Source organism: Xyrauchen texanus, chromosome 27 (genome assembly GCF_025860055.1).
Source record: "Xyrauchen texanus isolate HMW12.3.18 chromosome 27, RBS_HiC_50CHRs, whole genome shotgun sequence".
Lineage (NCBI taxonomy): Eukaryota > Metazoa > Chordata > Actinopteri > Cypriniformes > Catostomidae > Xyrauchen > Xyrauchen texanus.
In genome coordinates, this window is record NC_068302.1 from 20,251,597 (window position 1) to 20,275,401 (window position 23,805).

Sequence of the window (23,805 nt, forward strand, 5' to 3'; positions counted from 1 at the left end):
GCTACGTTAAGGCATTAGAATTCTTTCTTTTTTTTTAAATATATATCTTTCTTGTTTTAGCGTTTCGAGAATAAATCAAACAAAGAAAAACATGGTTATAGGCTATGGTTCAAAATGCATTTAGTAAAATATATTTAAAAATGTAAATATATTATCAGTAGGCTTCTTCAAACCCACTAATCAATATGGAATAAATTACGAAATGTAGGCCCTATAAGTAATTAATTTCTGATTAGATTCGTTTCAAGTAAACTAGAGGATCATGATGGATTAATCTCCCATTTCAGAAGCAGGTTAGCGCAGTGGGTGCTGGGATGTATACGGTGAATTTTCACACCATGCCTAACTACCGGTTTAAAAGAGTGATTTTCCCCCGATACCCCCTGGGTTTCGTTTGGTTTATCACCTCAAGATACCCGCAGGTGGTGTGACCATGAAAATGGACATGGCCCGGCTCCCCGCTTTGAATGAAGAATGACAGTAAACGAGCCTATCAACATCAGAATCAAATAGGAAACGGCACGGCTTTAGGACAGGTGCGAGTTTTATTGGAGGGCATGAATGAGCAGAGCAATCCTCAAAGCAAACCTTCTTGTGCGCGGATATGTGTTAAAACTCTTCACAGTCGTCTCAATTGCAAATGAAAGGGTTGGAGAACACCGTCCACTTCCTCAGCTGCGGATAGTGTGGAAGTGGATGCATGTAAATGTACGAGAGTAGTTAAAGTTGTGTAAACTAAAAGAACAATAGGAATACATTTCATCATCAATGTCAGTTTAAGGAAATGCAAGAAGATAAACTTATCTTGTACTGTTAATCCTTGTATCCAATAGTAATGCCTCTTCACAATATAAGCCTTCAAATATTTGTTTTGTAAAAAATAATTTAATCTTTGATAGGCTACATTGTTTTAAAATGTAACTGGAAAGTTGTTTTCTTACATATAGAAGAGACCTGGGTTGGTTAGCACATTAAAGACAATATTTATATTTAGTGATGCATTTATAGATTACAAAAAGCCTACTTTGTGTGATATTTAATTTTTGCTTTTTGTTAAACTAAAATAACCTAACGTAAGTTTACATTTGCTCTTAGTTGGGTAATATTAATGTAAGGACCGCAGTATTCAACAAAAATTAAAACTTTGCTAACCAAACCTGGTCCTACTTAATCCTAAAAAACAGATCTGTTTGAATGTCACAGTGCATGTTAAATGCTGCATTTGTCACAGAAAGACAGAAGGTGTTAAGTGGGTACTTGCATTGATAGGACGGATCACACATTGAATATAAGACTTAATGCAACACAAATTAATAACTCAAGACTGTTTTATTTTACTGGTTATTTACACTTTACAGTGTGAAATAATGCTTAGTCCAACTGATTAGATAAATGATTGATAATTGTTAGCCCAAACAAATTATTTTCATTCTTTTTTTTTATCCGCTTTTCTCAAAATACAGAATGCCCAATTTCCACTACTTAGTAGGTCCTAGTGGTGGCACGGCTACTCGCCTCAATCCGGTTGGTGGAGGACAAGTCTCAGTTGCTTCCGCTTCTGAGACGTCAATCCGTGTATTTTATTACGTGGCTCGCTGTGCATGACACCGTGGAGACTTCTAGCATGTGGAGGCTCATGCTACTCTCCACGAGCCACACACAACTTACCACGCACCCCATTGTGAGCAAGAACCACTAATTGTGACCACGAGGAGGTTACCCCATGTGACTCTACCTCCCTAGCAACCAGGCCAATTTGGTTGCTTAGGAGAACTGGTCTGTTAACAGACTGGTTGCAGTCTGTTTCGATTTGAACTCATGACTCCATGGGTGGTAGTCAGTGTCAATACTTACTGAGATACCCAGGCCCCCTGCCCAAACAAATTCTTTAAATAATTAAATAATCTTAAAATAAGATACACATTTCCAGAAATGTATTTGGAGACAAATAACCGAAAAACAAATGTTCAAAAAAGACAACTTGTGCTTAAGACATGTACTGATTGAAACAGAGACAAAAAACATGCTTTAAAGATTTCAGGTACATGTTCTTCATGTTTAAAAGATGCCCGTTTTTTAACACCATTACATTCACAATCCTGCAGCATGATATAACTTTAGCAGTGGCAGGATTTGCAACCCAGACGTCTTTATCAAAAGCACCAAACTCATATCAATCTCTTATCTCTGTAAGCTGAAAACAGAAATAATTTTAGATTTCAATCAAACATTAAACATCAAATATTATGAGAGGTTACAGGCTGTTGTATGATTTTTATACTTTGCTTAGTAGCCTGTATCAAAATTTCATTTGGGTCTCATCTAGTCTATATTGCCTTAATTTGACAAGGTAGAAATGAACTCATTCTTCAGAATCTCGCCATCAAGGTTTCGACCTGAAGTGAGGAGAGAGTAAATAGCAAATATTGTACAAGACAGTTTCTAAAAAAAGTAATAAAGCACAAAGTTTACAGTTATAACACACTCCAAAAATGTGTTTCTAAAAAATACTGTACAACTTAAAATGACAAATTAATCTGTATTGTGCCATTGAGGGACAAATAAGTCTATTTTAAGTCTTCTATTTTATTCAATTCTATTAAATCCTACAAACCAGTCATGACCATGTGTTTGTGATTCAACAACTGATTTAAACAAAGTGATGTAGCGGGCTGGCCCTCACCTATGAAGACAAGTCGATTGAGTCTTGGCTCGTGATCTGCCCAAAACTCTGGGGTCTCATCCAGCTCATAAAGCTCATGGACTCCCTGCAACATCACCTTCTTCTGTTTCTGTTGGACAGAGAGGATGCCCTGCAACAACACACAACAGTCTTACATCTGCACTGACACTTCATCCTGTACTTATTGTCTAGCATTAAAAGGAATATTCCAGGTTCAATACAAGTTAAGATCAATAGACAGAGTTTGTGGCATAATGTTGATTACAACAAAAAATATTTTGACTTGTCCAACCTTTTCTTTAAAAAAAGGGAAAAGATTTGAGATTACAGTGGGGCACTTACAATAGAAGTGAATGGGGAGGGTACATTTTGGAGGGTTTAAAGGCAGAAATGTGAAGCTTATAATATGATAAAAGCACTTACATTAATTATTCTGTTAAAACTCATGTATTATTAAAGCTGTAAAGTTATTTAAATCATCATTTTTGCTGTCGTTTTCTGACATTACATCGTCTGTCAAATGCTGTCGATTGACCATAACTTGTATTGAACCTGAAATATTCCTTTAAAGCATTTCTGTGACTTCTGAAATTATGGTTTTACACACTTAATGGTGAGAGAACATACAGATGATCACTGTTTATCCTCACCTTTAACCGAATAACTGTCATTGGCAATCCTGCTTTGTTCTTCAATGTTTTCTCCCATAGAAGGTTCTAAAGAACAAAAGTGTGGTACTGATTCGATTTCAATGAAACGTAATTCAATTGCAGGCTACTTTGCAAGCGTGCTGTTCCCAGCACAAATTTGTACCTGAATGAATATATTTAATTGCTCTTCAGAAACACTGCCAGGTACTTCAAATGTTATAGTCAGCATACTCTAAAATAAAACAAATACATAATTAAAAAAACTTTAGTTCTTGTCATTAAAAAAAAACAAAACAAAAAACATTGATGAACAAACATTTCAAAACAGATCAAGAGATGTTATAAATTACAACTTAATTCCTAAATGTTAGAATGTGGCATTATTTAAGCAACAAAATGTTAGAAAAACAGTAGCAAGAATTGATAATGTAATAATAAATGTAAAAATTTCTGTCTGTACAAAAAACATTTCTAATAATATATCTATGTTTAAAAGTGTCAGAATGAGTGTACAATTTCCCTTGGTCTTGCTTTAGCTCCCATTGAGCTGTACTGTAGGTGTTACATGGGCCCTTCACAGATATTGAAACATTGTATGCCAGTGTTAAAGTTATAAACTTCCTTTTTTTCCCTTGGGAAAAACAACAGAAAACAGGGCACTCGTTTACATGAAAAGAGCAGTGAAGCCGGGCTCTGCAGGAAGAGGGTCGGGACAGACTGGGTGGATGTGGGAATGTGACCCATCTAATGAAAATAATTCCTATGTAGATGTTGTAAACGTTTCAAAGTGCTCAGATCAGTCGGAAGAGTGCGGAAAGACTATTCAAACTGTGAATTACAGTCCTTTCCCTGTATAACAGGTTAACGTAATGTTTCTCAACTGGTTCTGCTTCAGGACCCAGATTTTACATTGGGGATCACTTGGTGACCCAACTAATTACCCATATTTAATATTTAATTTTTTCCTAGGACAAGGGCACGTCCCGCAACTTACCCAAAAATGAAAAGTCTGTCATAATTTAATCACACTCATGTCATTCTAAACCTGTTGGACTTTATTTCTTATGCGGAACACAAAAGGAGATGTTTTTACCACTAAACAACACATGTCCAACTGTTAACATGTGAGCCACTGTGAATGAGCTTCTTTCATAGAGTTCATGAACATGCAACAAACGTCAAAGCTGTTATTAGTTTTTATTTTTCTATTCAAACATATTGTATGCCTTCAGAAGACTTGGAATATGACATATGCACCTTATGGACTACTTTATTATAATTTAGGGTTCTTATTTAACCTGTATTGAGGCACTGTCCAATTTTAAAAGAACTGAGTTTTTTATTAAAACTTCTCCTTTAGTGTTCTGCATGAGAAAAAGTAATTCAAATTGTGACAGAATTTTTTGGGTGAAATATTCCTTTACGGCCTGTTGTCAAATGATGACACCAGATAAATCTTTTAAACATGTCTTAGGATTTCTTTACATTATATCAGTATTCAAAAGGCAATACACTAATTCTAAATGAGTGAGACAATATGCCTTCACCTTGTCTAGATGTGGCTGGCTTGTTCTCACAAGCTGCAGCTTTTCAGCTAACCTGCAGAACACAAATCAAACCAGATTTCAGGAACATTTAAATGTGAATGTGAACAGTATTGATTGATGTAAAATTCCATCAATAAACAACACCCTCTTACATACCCAAATGCATCAGACAGATGTACAGTCTTAGCTAAAACCTTTCAAAGAGGCCGACTACATTGACAGTCCTAATCCTAGTGCTGATGTTATGCAGAGGAGCTTTTGGGTTTAATAACAGTAAGACCGAGCTTAATAAAGCAAGACAGAAGAAGAAAGCAAATGAGGGAGCGGGAGAGTGGACTCGGACCCCTCAGGGAGGGCAAATGTATTTCTGTGGATTATTCGCTGGGCTGCGAGTACCACACAGCAGACCAGAGGGGGGTCATCCTAGACAAGCAGCCTGTGCTCAGGGGGGCAAATGGGCCACAGTAAGGGCTGAAAGGCAGTCTGTGTGGAAGTACATGTAAAGAGCTGTTCTCTCGACATCGCTATAATCCTCAGCAGCTGGGCCGAGCCATTCACATTTACTGTGTCTCACTGTAATTACTCTTTTAAAAAAAAAAAAAAAAAAAAAGGGTGTTGCAGTTTTTGTTTTTGTGTAAGTCATCAAAATTAGCATGAGATAATGGAGTGTTTGATCCTGATCGGATACACAAAATCTTCTGGACAAAATACTGGTGAACAGAACACTACAAACTTCACTTTACTTGCTCCATACTACAGTTGATTGAGAATCAAGTACTGTAATTCTTGAAAGTACTCTCAAAAAATAAATGATGAATAATAATAATAATAATAATAAACACTTACCGTATACCGTCTTTAATGTCAAAAGAATGCAAATCTAATACTCCAGACAGATCAACCCTATAGGGAATGACAATATACTTAAAATCAGAAACAAAGTCAATGATTCATCATTACAATTAAATTATCTTTAAATCACAAAGATACTCTGTGTCTTTGAGGTTCTCCACTGAAAAGACAAACAATGTCTTTACAGTGAAGTTCTTTAGAGATCGACTTTACTGTCTTCATGTCTGGGCTCCCAGAAACCACAATGTGTAAAAACTAAAAACAGTACTTGCGAAATTAGCACATAGTATTCAAGCTTTAACCCTCAGTTGTATCACAAAGTAGGCATGCACTTGTCATAATTGTGACTGCTGTTCAATACAGTAACATTGTTTCTGTTAGAGGGTCAATTTGACCCCAGCAAACACATACTGTAGAAGAATACAATTTATTCATGTTTTATTTCAGGATGCCAGAAGAAATTTATTTAAAAGTAGGCCTGAAATTGGTTGAATTTTACGATACATAATGAGTCAGTTTTCATTATGGATCAGAATAAAAATGTGTTAAGGTTTGTATTTGTTGTTTTTGCATAGTGCTGGTCATTCTCACCTGGATTTTTGCGTCTCCAAAATTTTTACGAGCCCATTTATTGACCTATAATAGAGAGTCCATTTAAAACACATTCAGACATCCAGAATACATCTTTCAATGAATCATAGTAAGACGGATGGATGGATGGGACAGATGCTCACCTCACTACATCTCTGAGCTTCCCTAGTTCAGTCTCATTCACCAGATCAGTCTTATTGATGATGGTCAGATCAGCAAGAGCTATCTGTCTAAAGAGAGAGAGAGACGAGCATTCAGCACCATTCACAATCACCTGATTAATGCTGCCCATCTCTACTATGTATATGTGTGTTTCTGACCAGTTTCATACCAGCTGAAGAGCATGCTGTTAAAGAAAAAGGGAGACAATTCATGGTAATTTTTCAAATAAACTTTTCTCAAAACTTCTAATGCTAATAATATTGTTTGTGATGAATGTGCATTAAATAAATACACAAATATATACATCTGTATGTATGTTTGTGATAAACAGAGATTAAAATAGTTGCAAAACTTGAAAGAAATAAAAACTAGGCACCAAAAATTGACCTTCCCTTATAAATTCATGCAAATTTTATCCTTCATGCAAAGCTCATGGAAATGTTCTATGTCAACTACCCATTTATTCACCAGATCAGACATATCAATGATGGTCAGATCAGCAAAAGCTGTCTTAAAAAAAAAAAAAAAAAAAAAAAAAAAGAGACCAGCATTCAGCGCCATTCACAATCACCTGATAAATGCTGCCCATCTCAACTAAATGTGTCTGTGTGTTTCTGAGACAAAAGCTTTTGACACCTCAACTCAGGGCATTGCATATGGATTATTCATCATAAATCAATCACCTCTATATGCACCCATTCTTGCAGTATGCAAGTATGTGTGATAACAGCCGCACAATACATCAATAGAACAATACAGTATAAGAACAACTCATCCTATTCTATCTCTCTCTCTTTTGTCACTGTCTTTATTGCTTTGCATTCAATGTATCAGTCTCCCTTTGTATCTAAAGGCATGTGTGTGTATGCGAGTATGAAAAATCTCTTTGTTGTGTTAGGTTCATCCCCCTGCCTGTTGTTGAGTTGTATGTGGGTGGCATGGTTCTTGACACACTCAAAAAGGCACCAGCATTTTGCATGGAAGGAAAACATAAACAGAGAGCAGAGGCTGTTTTACAGCCTCTGACACTTGTGAGCATTCTGACATGCCTCCAAACCCCAACAACAACACAATGACCACAACAGGTGAGGTGCATGGAGCTGGGCTGGAAACGGATTTGTTTTTGAACAAACATTAAAGCCAAAAGAATGCAGCTGTAATGTTTAATAGAAATAACAGTCACAAACAGTATTTCAAAAGACCACATTAGGCACTCATAAAAATATATGCAGTGGGGTCCATACATTTGAGACCACATTGAAAATCTGGGATTGAAAATCTATTTTAAACACGTTTATAAATAGAAAGATTGAAAATTTTGAAAAAATGTAAAACAAAGAAACATTATGACAAAATGCAAAGAAATAATTAAGATTCTGCACTATTTCTAGGTCGAGTAAGCACATTTTTCACATTAACAATGTTACATTTTTGGTACAATTTTGTAAATTTCCTTGCAAACAAGATACTTTTTGGAACACTCTCAAATCATGCCGGAAAAATCTTGGATCATCAGGTTTTGCACAAAAACCATAATAGCTCAACAACATGCTGATATTAAAGTAATAGGGAGACATCGCAAACACTAAAAAACCTATCTGCTGATCTATGCTAATAATATACTTTTTAATGAATGTGCATAAAAAAAATAGAAGCATTTTCACTACATCTACGTGTATGTTTGTTGAAAAAATAAAAAGTAGGCACCAAAAATATATCTTCCCTTATACATTCATGCAAATTTGAACCTAAAACCTTGATGTTGATTAAAACAAAGCTCATTGAAATGTTTTGTCAAATATATATATATATATATATACACACACACACACACACACTCACCTAAAGGATTATTAGGAACACCTGTTCAATTTCTCATTAATGCAATTATCTAATCAACCAATCACATGGCAGTTGCTTCAATGCATGTGTGGGTGTGGTCCTGGTCAAGACAATCTTCTGAACTCCAAACTGAATCTCAGAATGGGAAAGAAATGTGATTTAAGCAATTTTGAGCGTGGCATGGTTGTTGGTGCCAGACGGGCCGGTCTGAGTATTTCACAATCTGCTCAGTTACTGGGATTTTCACGCACAACCATTTCTAGGGTTTACAAAGAATGGTGTGAAAAGGGAAAAACATCCAGTATGCGGCAGTCCTGTGGGCGAAAATGCCTTGTTGATGCTAGAGGTCAGAGGAGAATGGGCCGACTGATTCAAGCTGATAGAAGAGCAACTTTGCCTGAAATAACCACTCGTTACAACCGAGGTATGCAGCAAAGCATTTGTGAAGCCACAACACGCACAACCTTGAGGCGGATGGGCTACAACAGCAGAAGACCCCACCGGGTACCACTCATCTCCACTACAAATAGGAAAAAGAGGCTACAATTTGCAAGAGCTCACCAAAATTGGACAGTTGAAGACTGGAAAAATGTTGCCTGGTCTGATGAGTCTCGATTTCTGTTGAGACATTCAGATGGTAGAGTCAGAATCTGGCGTAAACAGAATGAGAACATGGATCCATCATGCCTTGTTACCACTGTGCAGGCTGGTGGTGGTGGTGTAATGGTGTGGGGGATGTTTTCTTGGCACACTTTAGGCCCCTTAGTGCCAATTGGGCATCGTTTAAATGCCACGGCCTACCTGAGCATTGTTTCTGACCATGTCCATCCCTTTATGGCCACCATGTACCCATCCTCTGATGGCTACTTCCAGCAGGATAATGCACCATGTCACAAAGCTCGAATCATTTCAAATTGGTTTCTTGAACATGACAATGAGTTCACTGTACTAAAATGGCCCCCACAGTCACCAGATCTCAACCCAATAGAGCATCTTTGGGATGTGGTGGAACGGGAGCTTCGTGCCCTGGATGTGCATCCCACAAATCTCCATCAACTGCAAGATGCTATCCTATCAATATGGGCCAACATTTCTAAAGAGTGCTTTCAGCACCTTGTTGAATCAATGCCACGTAGAATTAAGGCAGTTCTGAAGGCGAAAGGGGGTCAAACACAGTATTAGTATGGTGTTCCTAATAATCCTTGAGGTGAGTGTATGTATGTATGTATGTATGTGTATAATATATATATGAGAGAGAGAGAGAGAGAGAGAGAGAGAGAGAGAGAGAGAGAGAGAGAGATAAACATACAGGAATACATTCTAAAATAAAGACATGCTGACAATATATGCTGATAATATATTTTTGTAATGAATGTGTATAAAATTAACACAAAATTGACTACAGTTTGATCTACAATTCTTTATTCACTTGTAGGTAACTTCCATAACAGCATAATTATGAACTAATGAATCAAATGTGTTTTACCTTGCAGCCTCATTGATAAGACCCTCTGGCTTCTCCTCTGTTAGATGCTACAGGGGAAAATTACAACACTTACAAGTCTGTACAATGATTTTAAAAACAGTAAAATGATAAGCACTATAAACAGATAAACACTTTGTAAAAATAATTTCCTTGTTACATTTTTAAATAAGGCAATACGCCATGACCAGCTGTGTGTTACAGCTATTTTACAATGGGTGAATTATGTATTTTCACTTAGTGCCTAACAAAATCTTAACCATGTCTAACAGCCACCTTATCTGAGGTAAAATGTCATTAATGGCCTCCAATGTCTTACTGTTTTTATGAATGACAGCAACAGCAATATTCTAAAAGATGCCAAATAACAATGAATTGTTAAATGTAATAACAATTATCAGAACTTTTTCTTCTGCAAAGTAATACAGTTCATTAGCCTAGCTGTAAGCTTTTGACACAAAAAAATAGCTCTTTAGCGGAACTTGATTCAATTTTGGACAGTGTTGTTTGACGTGTTTCAAATGAAATGTTGTTTCATGTGTTGTTTGAAATGTGTTTAAATTACTATGTAATCTCAACACAAATACTGTGTGTAGAAAAAGCCTTGCTAAATTGGGTAAATCCAACAAAATTAGATGCTTAAATGTAACTTAAATATATCTCTTATTTCTTTAAGTACTAGTGTAAGAGAATGTTAGCATGCTAAATAAATGCTGTTTAAAAGAACTGCAGAGTGTAGTTTAGTAATTATGCTATGGATAGCACGAATCGAGCAATCAATCTCATGTGTGACATCTACTGGTCCTGATGGTTAGCTCATGCGCCACTTTTCACCATAACAGTAACACCCAAAACCTAACATAACTGAAACTCTTCTAAATCTCAACATAACACCACATTAAAAGTGAACAAATATCCCCCTTTATATTTATCTTGTACAAAAACATAAAATTATACTTCGTTTTAACATTTACTCTCCCTATTGAGTCATCTGCAAGCATGCTGGCAAATAAAAATCCTATGACCAGTTTCATCAATGCTACTTTAACACTAAAAATATTAATGTGGTCCCAACTCAAATGGATTAAGTAAACTTCCATTTTGGATAAATGGATAGAAAGCAATTAAATTGTGACAAAATGTTCTAGAATTGTGTTGTTTAGTTAATTTTAATTAAACTAAACAACATAATAATTTGGAGCATAAATAGCATTTGAATTGATGTGTGCTCACAGTAATGCATATATCAGCTTCAAACGTGGTTCATTAAATCAGAAATTAGAGTCGGACCAATTTTAGAATATCTAATAGATTGATGAACAATTTATGTCACACTAGTTTCTGCAGTTTCCACAAAAAGGCTGTTTTCAATTCCGTCAAGCTTTATTTCTGGTACTATAAGTCTTAAACATGACTGCATATCAGCAAACTGACAGCTCCACGATGTGAACAAGATGTGAACTCACTAAAACTCATCAAGACTTTTAAAGGCCAAATAAAAGAAAAATTTAAGACCACTTAAATAAAATTAGGCAAGCAATAAAAAAAATCTTTAGCAGGTAAACACAAAACCATTGAGGCTACTTGGATGTCTCTGGACATGTTTTTTTTTATATTTTATTGTGTTAAATAAGTATAAAATACAACATTAAAACTCTACATGAATTTATAATGAATACATGTAGCCTAAAGTATGTAGCCTATATTGTGACCTTATCTTTAGTCACTTTCCAGCAAGACGTGACGCAATAGGCCAAAGCTTTGGCAACGTCACCGCTTATATCAAACATGGAAGTGGTGGCAAAAACCATTTGAAAAAAGTTTAATTTAATCGGATTACATTGTTGAAAAATGATTCTGAGGGCTCTCGTTAACTGCTGTGGCATAAGTCTTCAACAGAGATGACTGGAGATGACATGCAGGTGGGTCCCGCCTGGCTTTCCCAGGAAAAAAGGACCAGGAACTTCCCACCATTTCACTAGCCACTGAAGACATCACCCTCATCACGTCAGGCAATCACACCGAAACCATCTCCTTCTACATCCTGGACACTCCTCTAGCCCCCATCGTCCTTGGTCATCCCTGGCTCACCCGTCACAACCCTAAAGTGGACTGGCAATTGAAGTCTGTGTCGGCGTGGAGCACTCAATGTCATAAGTCTTGTCTAATGTCTGCCTGTCCGTCTGTTTCTGTCCCTGTGTTTCAGGAGGAGACCGTGGATTTATCTAACGTGCCCGCGGAGTACCTGGACCTGAAGGAGGTGTTCAGTAAGTCTCGGGCTGCTTCTCTCCCTCCACATCGTCCCTATGACTGTGCCATAGAGTTATTGCCAGGTACGTCTCCGCCTAAGGGCAAGTTATATTCACTCTCGGTTTCAGAGAGGGAGGCTATGGAGAAATATATTTCCGATGCTCTAGCAACAGGGTTCATCCGCCCTTCCTCTTCTCCGGCGGGGGCAGGATTCTTTTTTGTGGGGAAGAGGGATGGATCTCTGCGACCTTGTATTGATTACCGGGGGCTGAACAGCATCACGGTAAAGAATACTTATCCTTTGCCGTTGATGTCTTCGGCTTTCGAGAGGTTGCAGGGAGCATCTATCTTCACGAAATTGGATTTACGTAATGCTTATCATTTGGTCCGCATCAGGGAGGGGGATGAATGGAAGACCGCTTTTAACACCCCCAGGGGGCACTTTGAATACTTGGTCATGCCGTTCGGCCTGTCCAACTCCCCAGCGGTCTTCCAGGCACTTGTTAATGACGTGCTGCGAGACATGGTCGACCAGTTCATATATGTCGACCTGGATGACATATTGATTTTTTCTTCTTCTCTCCAGGAACACGTGCAGCACGTCCGGCAAGTGCTTCAGAGGTTGCTAGAGAATGGGCTTTTTGTCAAGGCGGAGAAATGCGCTTTTCATGCACAGTCTGTTCCTTTCCTAGGGTACATCGTGTCGGTTGAGGGAATGCGCATGGATCCTGAGAAGATCAAGGCTGTGGTGGATTGACCAAGTCCAGATTCCCGTAAGGCTCTACTGAGGTTTCTGGGGTTCGCCAATTTCTACCAGCGTTTCATTCGCAATTTCAGTCAACTAGCCGCGCCTCTGACCGCCTTGACCTCTCCCAGAACGACGTTCAGGTGGTCAGACGCAGCCGAGGCTGCGTTCTCAAACTTAAAGGCTGCTTCGTTTCAGCTCCCATTCTGATAACCCCTGACCTTTCACGTCAGTTCGTGGTAGAGGTCGATGCGTCAGAGGTGGGGGTAGGCGCAGTGTTATCCCAGCGTTCTCCTTCAGACGACAAGATGCATCCTTGCACGTTTTTTTCTCATCGCTTGTCCTCGGCCGAACGTAATTATGATATTGGTAACAGAGTTGTTGGCAGTCAAGTTAGCCTTGGAGGAATGGCGCCACTGGTTGGAGGGTTCGGGGGTACCCTTTATCGTCTGGACCAATCACAAGAACTTGGAATACATTCGCACAGCTAGAAGACTAAACTCCAGGGAGGCTCGGTGGGCTCTTTTTTTCGGTCGTTTTGATTTTACTCTCTCGTACCACCCGGGTTCCAAGAACATCAAACCCGATTCTTTATCGCGTATTTTTGATCGCTCCGAACGCCTGTCCACTCCCGAGTGCATTTTACCAGAGACTCTATTCATCTCTTCACTCACATGGGAGATCGAATCGAAGGTCAAGACGGCCTTAGAAGGGGTAACGCCCCCGGCTCGGTGCCCACCGAATCGTTTGTTTGTGCTGGAGGGGTTACAGTCCAGCGTTATTCAGTGGGGACATTGTTCCAATGTGGCTTGTCATCCGGGAGTTAATCGAACTAAGTTTTTAGTCAAGCAACTATTCTGGTGGCCTCTGATGGCTCGTGACGTTCACAGTTTTGTCTTGGCGTGCTCAGTTTGTGCCACTGGTAAGACTTCCAATCGACCCCCAGACGGGTTACTTCACCCACTGCCGGTGCCTTCGAGACCCTGGTCCCATATTGCTCTAGATTTTATTACCGCCCTCCCACCCTCCCAGGGGTACACGGTAGTTTTAACCCTGGTGGACCGATTCTCGAAGGCGGCTCATTTCATTCCCTTGCCCAAATTACCCTCAGCCAAGGAGACAGCGGTGATCGTCATTGACCAAGTCTTTCGATTACACGGCCTCCCGACAGACGTGGTTTCTGACAGAGGACCCCAATTTGTGTCAAAATTTTGGCGAGAGTTTTGCAAACTACTAGGAGCGACTGTCAGTTTGTCCTCAGGGTTTCATCCCCAGAGCAATGGTCAATCTGAGCGAGCCAACCAGGACTTGGAGAGAACGTTGCGATGTTTGGTATCCAAGAATCCTTCCTCGTGGAGTCAACAACTCTCTATGGTGGAGTACACCCACAACACGTTGCCAGTGTCATCCACGGGCCTATCTCCATTTGAGTGTAGTGTAGGTTACCAGCCACCAATTTTTCCTAGTCTGGAATCAGAGGTCGCGGTCCCCTCCGCTCACGCCTTCGTCCAGAGGTGTCACCGCACTTGGACTAGGGCCCGTGAGACTCTACTCCAAGTGGGGTCACGCACCAAGGCCAAAGCCGATCGCCACCGGTCTAGGCCTCCCGTATACGTCGCTGGTCAAAAAGTGTGGCTTTCTACTAAGAACATTCCTCTCCGCTCCGTATCGAATAAACTGGCACCCAAATTCATCGGCCCATTCACTGTCACCAAGATTGTTAGTCCGGTGGCAGTCCGCCTCAACCTTCCTCCGGCGTACAGGAGAATTCACCCAGTCTTTCATGTATCCAAAATAAAACCTGTTTTTTATTCCCGCATTAATCCGCCGGTTCCGGATTAATGCGGGAATAAAATGCGGGTTCCGGATTCGTCGTGTTTGTTCAGCACTCCTCACCACGCTTCTCACCGGATTCATCTGACCATTGGAGTTCCTGCGCCACTAAACCGTCACCCCAGACTTTTCCCCAATCTTCACATTTTGACTGTTAATAAACTTATTGTCACTTGCAACTTGCTTCCTAGCCTCATTCGTTACACTATCTTTACAGAAGGGGGCACAAGAAGGCTCACAAAAGTGAATCCTCCATTGATCTGCATTCAAATCATTCAAAACGTTTTACATCTCATCTCACTTTTCACTCTGGAGAGCAAATTGTAAATAAAACTTATAGTTGCAAGGATTCATACTTGTTAAATCCGCAACAGCAGCATCTATAAAATATATATTTTTTAAATCCTCCATTAACACTTGATTGTGATTGGCCCATTCTGAACAGCGATGCCAAAAGTAACAGGTGCCACGTGACAGCACTGTCTATGCGCTGCATGCTTCAGAATTGGTCTAGCTGTCTGTCATTGTGTTCATCCAAAAATAAATCAAGGGTTTTCCAGGACTTAAATTTGAAAAAGCCAAATTAAAGTACTTCAAGCACCTTATTTGAACCCTGTAGGAAGATGTCACATTGTTTGTGTTCAATATTTAACAACACCGAGCTCTGAAAGTGGGGACAAGCCTCATTATCTGTCTACACAAATTTCAAACTCTGCTGATTGTCATTCTGATCAGAAATCAAGGAATACGAGGGCACCCAATTGACATGTCTTCACAAGCTAAAACCAGAGAGGACACACCTCACCTGAGCCCCCCGAATTATCTCTTGAATGGATGAATATAGTTGACAATGACTGCGTGAGACAAAGGATGACAAGTCCATCAGAGTAATTTGACTTCATATCCATTATTTCTTCAGTTTCTATCAAGCTCTTTCTTCCCCATCTTTGTTTCAACAGGCATTCACGGAACCCCAGAGGGCCACAGTGAGGAGAGGTGCCACCTCTGCAATATAAGGGCTGACTTGCCAAGACTGACACCAGCTAAATTGCAGCCTATTATCCAGGTGTCAGTACCACGGTCCTGCTGCCAAGCTGAAGGAACCGGATGGGTAAACCCTTAAAGTGATAATTCACCCCAAAATTAAAATGTTCTAATCATTCACTTCCCCTTAAGCCATCCCAGATGTGTATGACTTTATTTCTCCTGCTGAATACAAACAGATATTTTTGGAAGAATATCTCAGCTTTGCAGGTCCATAAATGCAAGTGAATGGTGACCTCAGACCTTTCAAGCTCAAAATTCATATAAAAGAAGCATAAAAGTAATACATAAAACCCCAGTGGTTTAATAGATGTGATCGCTTTGGATGAGAAACAGATCAAGATTTAAAACCTTTTTTACTATAAATCTCCACTTTCACTTTCAGAACGTGTAAAAAGGACTTACATATTGATCCGTTTCTCACCCACACCTATCATATCGCTTCTGAAGACATGGATTTAACCACTGGAGGTCACCATTTACTTGAAAAGGCCCAACATAGCTGAAGTATTCTTCTAAAAATCTTTTTTTGTGGTCAGCAGAAGTCAGTCATACACATCTAGGATGGTATATGATGAGAGAACTGAAATTTTTGGGTGAACCATTTCTTTAACAGAACTGGCACATTATTTTTATTATTATTTTATTTAGTTAATTACAGTCCCCGGTTGTTTACTATTCTGTTACTGTTCTATGTGTGTGCATTGATGTTTTGGCAATATTGCATGCAAACAATCACGCCAATAATGTACTGTGACACTGAAAAATGTTATCAACTTTGTAACAATGTATTAAAATTTGTTTATAAGCCAAACATTCTGTTGACCAGTATGTAAAACAAAATATCACTTTGCAGTAGTAATTTGGTTTGTGGTTTGATACAATGGATGAGCAAAATACCTGCATTCCATATTTAGCATCGATGACAGTAACAATACCTGGGGGGGTTGAGAAAACTGTATTATACTGAAAGTCAAGTCATTTAATAAAGCACATTTAAAAAAAACAAGAATTGATTGAAATTGCTGTACAGAAATATATATACTAGAAATATAGGCAAATATATATATATATATATATATATATATAAAAAAAAAACAATTGAATAAAGTAAAAGAAACAAGAAAACCCAAGATGAAATTAAAAAATGCAAAATCTGAATACCAATGAATCAAACCATCAATGACTTCTGGGAAAGCATTTATTAGTTTGGGTTCTTACCATCTAGGTAGACATCACTTCCTAATTCTGCATCAACCCAGAACATGGAGGCCACAGCTCCTGGTTTGGATTAAAACAAATTAAATCAGTATTGCAAAATCACAAAGATGTTTGAGCTTTGCGTATAATTAGGTTTTGCAGTGTTTATCAATTTACTGAAACATTTCTGCAGCATTATTCAAGCAAAAGGGTCTAAAACAGGTTGTGGGTGCCGGTATGCACTTCAAAATGCTTAACTAAACTTTATGGGTGGCTTAAAAATGTCCATCTACAAGGTACATTTTGTTTGTTTCCATGCTTTCCAACTTTTCTTGTAAAAGTTATTTCACAAAAGTTGTTTTGTGTTACAATTTGAGGCCATCTTGTTCACATAATGGAGTTTTGCCAAACTGTCAGGGTAGAATAAGAAACCACTACACATATTTGATAGAAGTGTAATGAAGGCAATGTTCTTAAACGATATCAGACAGAAAATAACCCATTCAACAAACAACCACCATTTGAAGAAGGGGAGAGGCTTATCCCCCTGAGGCCCACAGGAGTGACAGCCCTGTCTCAACCCATGACAGTGCAGAGCAGTGAAAAGAGTCTTCAGTTCTGCACAGCAATGGCATTTAGGTCTTTTTCACTGCACAGAACAACTAGACTCAACTCGACTCTGCTCGCTTCTTGGGGGTTTTCCACTGTGGATAGTACCTGGTACCTGATACATTTTTTTAGTACCACCTCGGTCAAGGTTGAGCCGATACTAAATGTGACGTAAAAATCCTCCAGATCACTGATTGGTCAGGGAGAATCGTCACTGGATTTCCGATACATGACATCAACCCTCTAGTTTTAAAGTTAGCAACAGCGATAGCAGTATCATTTGTTCACGCAACTTTCGAATTGTAAAATGAAATGTCGCAAAACCACGTCAATAAACGAGGTGCAGACGGTCCACTCGTTAGCAATGAGAGAAAAAGGTCTCTCAGGAAGTGTGTCAGCTGTTGGCTGCACACGGCTACCTACCAACAGTGTAGGGAAAAGTAAAAAAAATTAAAAGTGACTACAGAACCATCAAGGAAAAGTGGAAGCGGTTCGACTAAATGGACGCTATCTAAACCAGCCAGCAATGGGAGGGAGAGTGCCCTGGACTGGCGTTGATCCACGATGGAGGATGGTATGTTTTGTTACGTTAACTCTATACTCTGCTTGAATGCTTCACTTTATTTAGTTGACCAGCAAATGGAAAGCTTGTTTCTAAAACTACCAGGCCAATTTAACTGTTACACTTGTGTAAAATCACCATGCAACAACTGCTTTATGCAGCACAATGAGCTAGTAGCTAACAGCTAGCGGTCGTTATTGTTTTGGTCAGTTTGTGTCATGTTTAAGATGACGTCATGGCAGTAGAGGTGGCGCAACTATGACGATCAGCCTATAATCCCACCCACGTTGAGATGGCACTAAACTGCATTGGAAATGCAAGCTCAGAAACGTAAAGCGAGTAGAGTTGAGGCAAGTCGAACCATAACGTGCAATGGAAAAGTGCCAATTGACACTTGTCACACATATATGGAGATACTGAGCTTTCTTGCCTTTTCGTTGATTTCCATTTTACTCAGATGCTCAATTGCTTTTAAGTGTTTTTGCTCTATAGGATTTATATAAAATACATTACAAATACAATACACACAAAATGAAAAAAAAAAAAACTAAACAGTAGTTTAAGAAAGCCAGATCCCATACAATGGACAAGGATGCCCCTGGATGGTCTAATATCATTGAGGTGTCTGTTGGAGTATTGTCATATACTGTATAAGAATCTATAAAATACCTGGATCTGCTAATCCTGTTGTCTCTAAAAGAATGTAGTCAAACTTTCCCTTCTTCTCCATTAGATTTTCAATTGCTTTTAACCCATTGTCTCTGGAAAAGCAAAAAACACATGCAACTTTTTATTATTTCACATATTTGAATGATAAATATGTAAGAATATGTTTGTTAATACATATTGTCACTGAGTGCAGATTGGGGTAGCAGTTATTAAGACACTTGAATTTAAAGGTATATTTCACCCAAAATAAAATTCTCTCATCATTTACTCACCCTCAAGCCATCTCAGATGTGTGTGACTTTCTTCCTTCAACCGAACACAAAAGGAGATTTTTATAAGAATATGCCAGCTTTGTAGGTCCATACAGTGCTAGTAATGTTTCTCACCCACAAGTATCGTATCACTTCTGGAGATATGGATTAAACCACTGAAGTTTTATGGATTACTTTTATGCTGCCTTTATTTGCTTGTTAGACCTTCAAAGTTTTGGTCATCATTCGCTTGCACTGTATGGACCTACAGAGCTGAAATATTCTTCTAAAAATCTTAATTTGTGTTCAGCAGAATATAGAAAGTCATACACATCTGGGATGGCATGAGGGTGAATAAATGATGAGAGCATTTTAATTTTACATGAACTATCCCTTTAAGAGGAGCAGAAATAGTGGGCTTCATTTTACAAGGTTCCCCACACATTTTGACTAATACATTTCCATTACTTTTTCATTTTCATTATTTTCTAGAGATTTTCAGTCAATTAAATATTGTATAGATATCTAGAAAAAGGTTATTCATGACCATGAGAACCCTTCAATTTAAAGTTCACATCACAAGGTAAAGCCTGAACTTGATGGAATAGTTCACCCCAAAAGAAAAGTAATCCTTTACTCACCCTTATATCGTTCCAACCTGAATTTTTAAAGTATATCCCATTCGCTAATTTCAATACAATGGCAATTGACAGTGACTCACTGTAACCCTTAAATGCATGGAAATATTACCAAATACTCTTACAAATTTGGGTATTTAGAGACACGGTCCGTATATATATATATCAAATGGATCTACAAAATGCTAAAATTAATTAATAAATATTCTCAAAATTGTTACATATTCCAAATATTTTCAAGACAATTAGAAAATAATAGAATAGAATATATTTTGATGTCTTATTTTCATATATCAAAGAGATAATGCAACAAATCAGGACAAATCTAGAACAGGATTCATTATTTTCATACTGAAATTTCACCTATTTTGTCACAATTATTGAGTCAAAATTATGAACAACTTCCATTATTTCAGTAGTACACCCAAATGACAATAGTCATACCATACTGTTCATGAGTTGTAATTGCTATAGTTTACTTCCATGTTGTTTCTTCATCAAATAGCAATGCCAAATGTAAATTAAGTAAATCCCTGTAATAACAGCACCACCTTGAGTAACAAACAGCATGTATTATGAGTATACGCATATGGAATACAGATAATTCACTGTTGTTGCACAGAAAATCAATGTAATAGTATTTATTTGTATGAATATTGTATATAATACTATTATTGTATGAATAATAATATATAATATTCTCTTTGAATAAACAAAGAAACAGATACCCTATGATACAGTGGCAGGGCAGAGTGTGGGGCCAGGTCGTGAATTTACACACCCGGCCCCATATCAGGCTAATCAAGCCTCTGACAGGGATAAAGGCCGACTGCGGACAGTGGCGCGTTTGCGGACAGCCGTTTGTCCTATGTGTGTGTTTGTGTCTTTTGTTTTTTTTAAGCCTTTATCCATCTCGGAGGCCTGATAAAGTGCCGGTAGCCGGATCACATCCTGGCCCTCGCCTTGTCACAGAGAGTAAACTTATATAGATGTGAAACAATTTTTAAAAACATAATTTATGGAAAAAAAAAAAAAACATATATTAAGTGCAAAAAGAAAAAAAAAACTATTACTAGTTATAAAAAACTAGGGACCCTAATGACCCTAATGATGTTTGTCACTTAAATTGTGAAATGGTGTCTTTTTTTTTGTGTTATACTATTTATAAAAGAAAGATTGAGTATGACTAAAGTGGTGTGTGCACATATCCAATAAATTACCAGAGGTATGTGTTTAAGTGTTAAAGCTTAAAAAAGGACCCAAAAGTTTCATAAAAGTAGTCCATGCAACTTGTGCATCATATTCCAAGTCGAGAAACTTTAGGGTATTCAACTGTTATTTCACTGCCATTTTTTTTCATGAGTGAAAGCGAAGGCAAAAACAGTGCAAGTTCTTGCGAGAACACATGAACAAGCTTCTATCATGCACTCATGAATGTACATTTTTTAAAATAAATAAAATCATGCACGAGCATGGAATACTTTTATGACACAGTTGGATGCTTTTTTTTTTTGTTTTAAAGTTAGTCACTATCAACTGTATTAAAATAAGCAAACAGAACTCTAAAATGTCTCCTTTGTATTCTGCAGACAAAAGTCACATGGGTTCGGAACAACATATGGGTGAGGAATTCATGACAGAATTTAAATTTTTGGGTGAACTACACCTTTAAAAAATGGATCAATATTTCCCAAAGAATAATATTTGTCCCAGTATTTGTAGATGTTTAGATGGCTGTACTTTACAGAGCAGCACAGGCAGCCGTTCCTCAACTCCAGCCACTCCTCATAAAGCTCTCCTGCTTGACTCACTGCTAGAGACTTCTCTAAAGCACTGCCTACAGAACAACACAGAACAGGTCACCATTCAACATCTCAGCATGTGCAGAGCTATCCAACATCACATCTTTGGTTAGGTTGCAAACAAATCTCAGTACTTTTGATCAGAAATATTTGTTTGGGTTTTCAAACAAAAGGCAAAGAAAATCATTAAGAAAATGTGCATGTAGACATATTTGTATAAACTTTCCAATTTGAACAGTGATAAGCATATTCTAGAGCCAACATTACACAGCAAATTAAAGTCATATGGAAAGAAAAAAGGTTAAAGGGATAGTTTACACAAAGTGAAAATTCTGTCATTATTTACTCAACCTCATATCATTCCATGGCTTTACAGAGAAGAAAGGAGAAATTTAAATGTTTTCTATACAATGAAAATGAATGATCACTGCTGTCAAGCAAATTTTCAAGCAAAGGGTTTTCAGTAAATAATGACTTAAATTTCAGTCTGTTCCTCACACAAAGTTGTTTTAACACTTTTCTTGTATGTTAGAGAGCAGCTAAGACGTTCGGCTAAGATTCTCCTTTTATGTTCCATAGAATAAAGTCATACGATAACAACAGGGTTAGTAAATGATGACAGAATTAGCATTTTAGGGTGAACAATCCCTTTAAGTCATACTATTCCACTCCAAAGATTAAGGAAATAGGGAATGCTTTGCTGCCCTCTTCTGATGGTGAAAGCAATCGAGAGGGACTTTTGGTACAGTTGAAACCCCAACAAATCAAAGCATTATGACAACTAGACTAGAGGTATTTAAATTGCTTATTTGTTATCTAATTTTATAAATTACCTTCTCCAAATTCATTAAGTATGACAGCTATTCGTTTATTATGCTGCTCTGTTAATATGTAGTTCAATAGTGTTGTCTTCCCTGCACCTGCATAAGGAAAAGAGAGAAGTAAATTTAAGCCACTGTGTGGAAAACATGATTTCTTGTATTTAAAAATAAAGAGTAAACACTTTATTGCAAGCAACATAATATAACGCATACAAATAAAATGTAATTTTATTGCTTACTTTCAACTAAAACAAAAAATGCTTTGTTGGGGTAAGATTTTTTTATTATGCACTTCATAGACAAATTGTTAATTAGAAAAGATGACTGATTAAAAACCTGACCCAAGTATCCAGTGATGATAGTAACAGGAATCTGAGCTGTGGGTCCAGTGGGATTCTCTTTGATGGGAACTAACTCTGGACATTCATCCTCCTCTTCCATTACTGAGATCTTTCGAACTAATAAGAGTCATATAATCACACAGATTGAAGTTCAGTTGACAAGATTATACTGGATATACAGCTCTGTAAAAAAAAGTGAGAGAGAACTGCAAAATTATCAGTTTCTCTGGATTTACTGTTGCTTTTACAAATTGTCAGTTGTGAATACTGATAAATAAATTTCTAGCTGATTAAATATTTTAGAGCTAAGCATTTCTAGAAAAATGCATCCCTATTTACTTTAGACTCTTTACATTTGTTTGACTTCTTAAGGCCTGGAAAACACAATTTTCTAATTCCCTGATATTTCCAGGTTTTTCATGATTCATGACCCTTTATGATATGATAGGATATTAATTCTTGACTGAGAGTTCAGTGCAATGATGGCAAACACCAGGCGTTACTGTGATAGAAGGGTTGAATAGAAATATTTTGGCATACGCTCAATTTCACCACATTTGACAGTCTAGAGCTCTAACACACATGCGTTGTCAGTATGGGGTTTTGCACTAAAACATCTAGAAACGCCATGTACGACAATTAAAGCAGACAAAAACAAACTTACACTTTACGGAAAACGAGTTTCTGAAATCCGCTAAAACATGACCTGCAAAGTGTGCGTTGGTTTCCAGTAGGTAAATGAACGGCACTGTTTGATGGATATGCTGGTGTGTCTGTGATCACGGTCCGACCGCAACATTGACTTATGACAGTTCCTAGTCAACATCGCAGAAAAGTGCTGTATTTATTTTCATTCATCTGGACAGAACTAAAACAATTATAGATACATAAAAAATATACAACCACTATAATTCTTATAAAAATGTAATCTGTGTCCTTTTTCCTATTTTATAAAATAATAAACTAGGCACAATCTACAGTATGTTGTTCCATTTGAGTTAAAGGGATTGTTCACACTAAAATAAATTATAATAAATATTATATAAATATTCTCTCATCATTTACTCACTCTCATGCCATCCCAGATGTGTATAACATTGTGCAGAACACAACTGAAGATTTTTAGAAGAATATTTCAGCTCTGTTGGTCCATATGGTGACCAGACCGTTGAAGCTCCTAAAAGCACATAAAGGCAGCATAATCCACACGACTACAGTGATTTAATCCAT

At 37.8% G+C, this 23,805-nt stretch overlaps 1 protein-coding gene across 1 annotated transcript; it reads right to left on the reverse strand.

Moving 5' to 3' along the window:
• Positions 1-1,325: 1,325 nt before the first annotated feature.
• cbwd (COBW domain containing) lies at positions 1,326-23,345 on the reverse strand. Its single transcript, XM_052095114.1, has 16 exons — positions 23,240-23,345; positions 22,576-22,692; positions 22,247-22,333; positions 21,352-21,448; positions 18,723-18,814; positions 16,904-16,963; positions 16,583-16,620; positions 9,814-9,860; positions 6,467-6,553; positions 6,324-6,368; positions 5,727-5,783; positions 4,881-4,932; positions 3,497-3,565; positions 3,334-3,399; positions 2,684-2,813; positions 1,326-2,396 (listed from the first exon to the last, which is right to left on the reverse strand). The coding sequence occupies exons 2-16, from the start codon at positions 22,673-22,675 to the stop codon at positions 2,338-2,340; spliced, it is 1,086 nt and encodes a 361-aa protein (XP_051951074.1). The 5' UTR covers positions 22,676-22,692; positions 23,240-23,345; the 3' UTR covers positions 1,326-2,337.
• Positions 23,346-23,805: the final 460 nt, after the last annotated feature.

Bases quoted from the DNA above. Each gene is read 5' to 3' on its own strand.
- cbwd (XM_052095114.1), bottom strand. From the start codon at position 22,675: ATGGAAGAGGAGGATGAATGTCCAGAGTTAGTTCCCATCAAAGAGAAT. The intron at 18,815-21,351 runs GTACAGCCATCT...TTGCTTTTCCAG, and splicing joins TGCCTGTGCTGCTCTGTAAA to AGACAATGGGTTAAAAGCAA. The intron at 2,814-3,333 runs GTGAGGATAAAC...GTGTTGTTGCAG, and splicing joins TGACAGTTATTCGGTTAAAG to GGCATCCTCTCTGTCCAACA.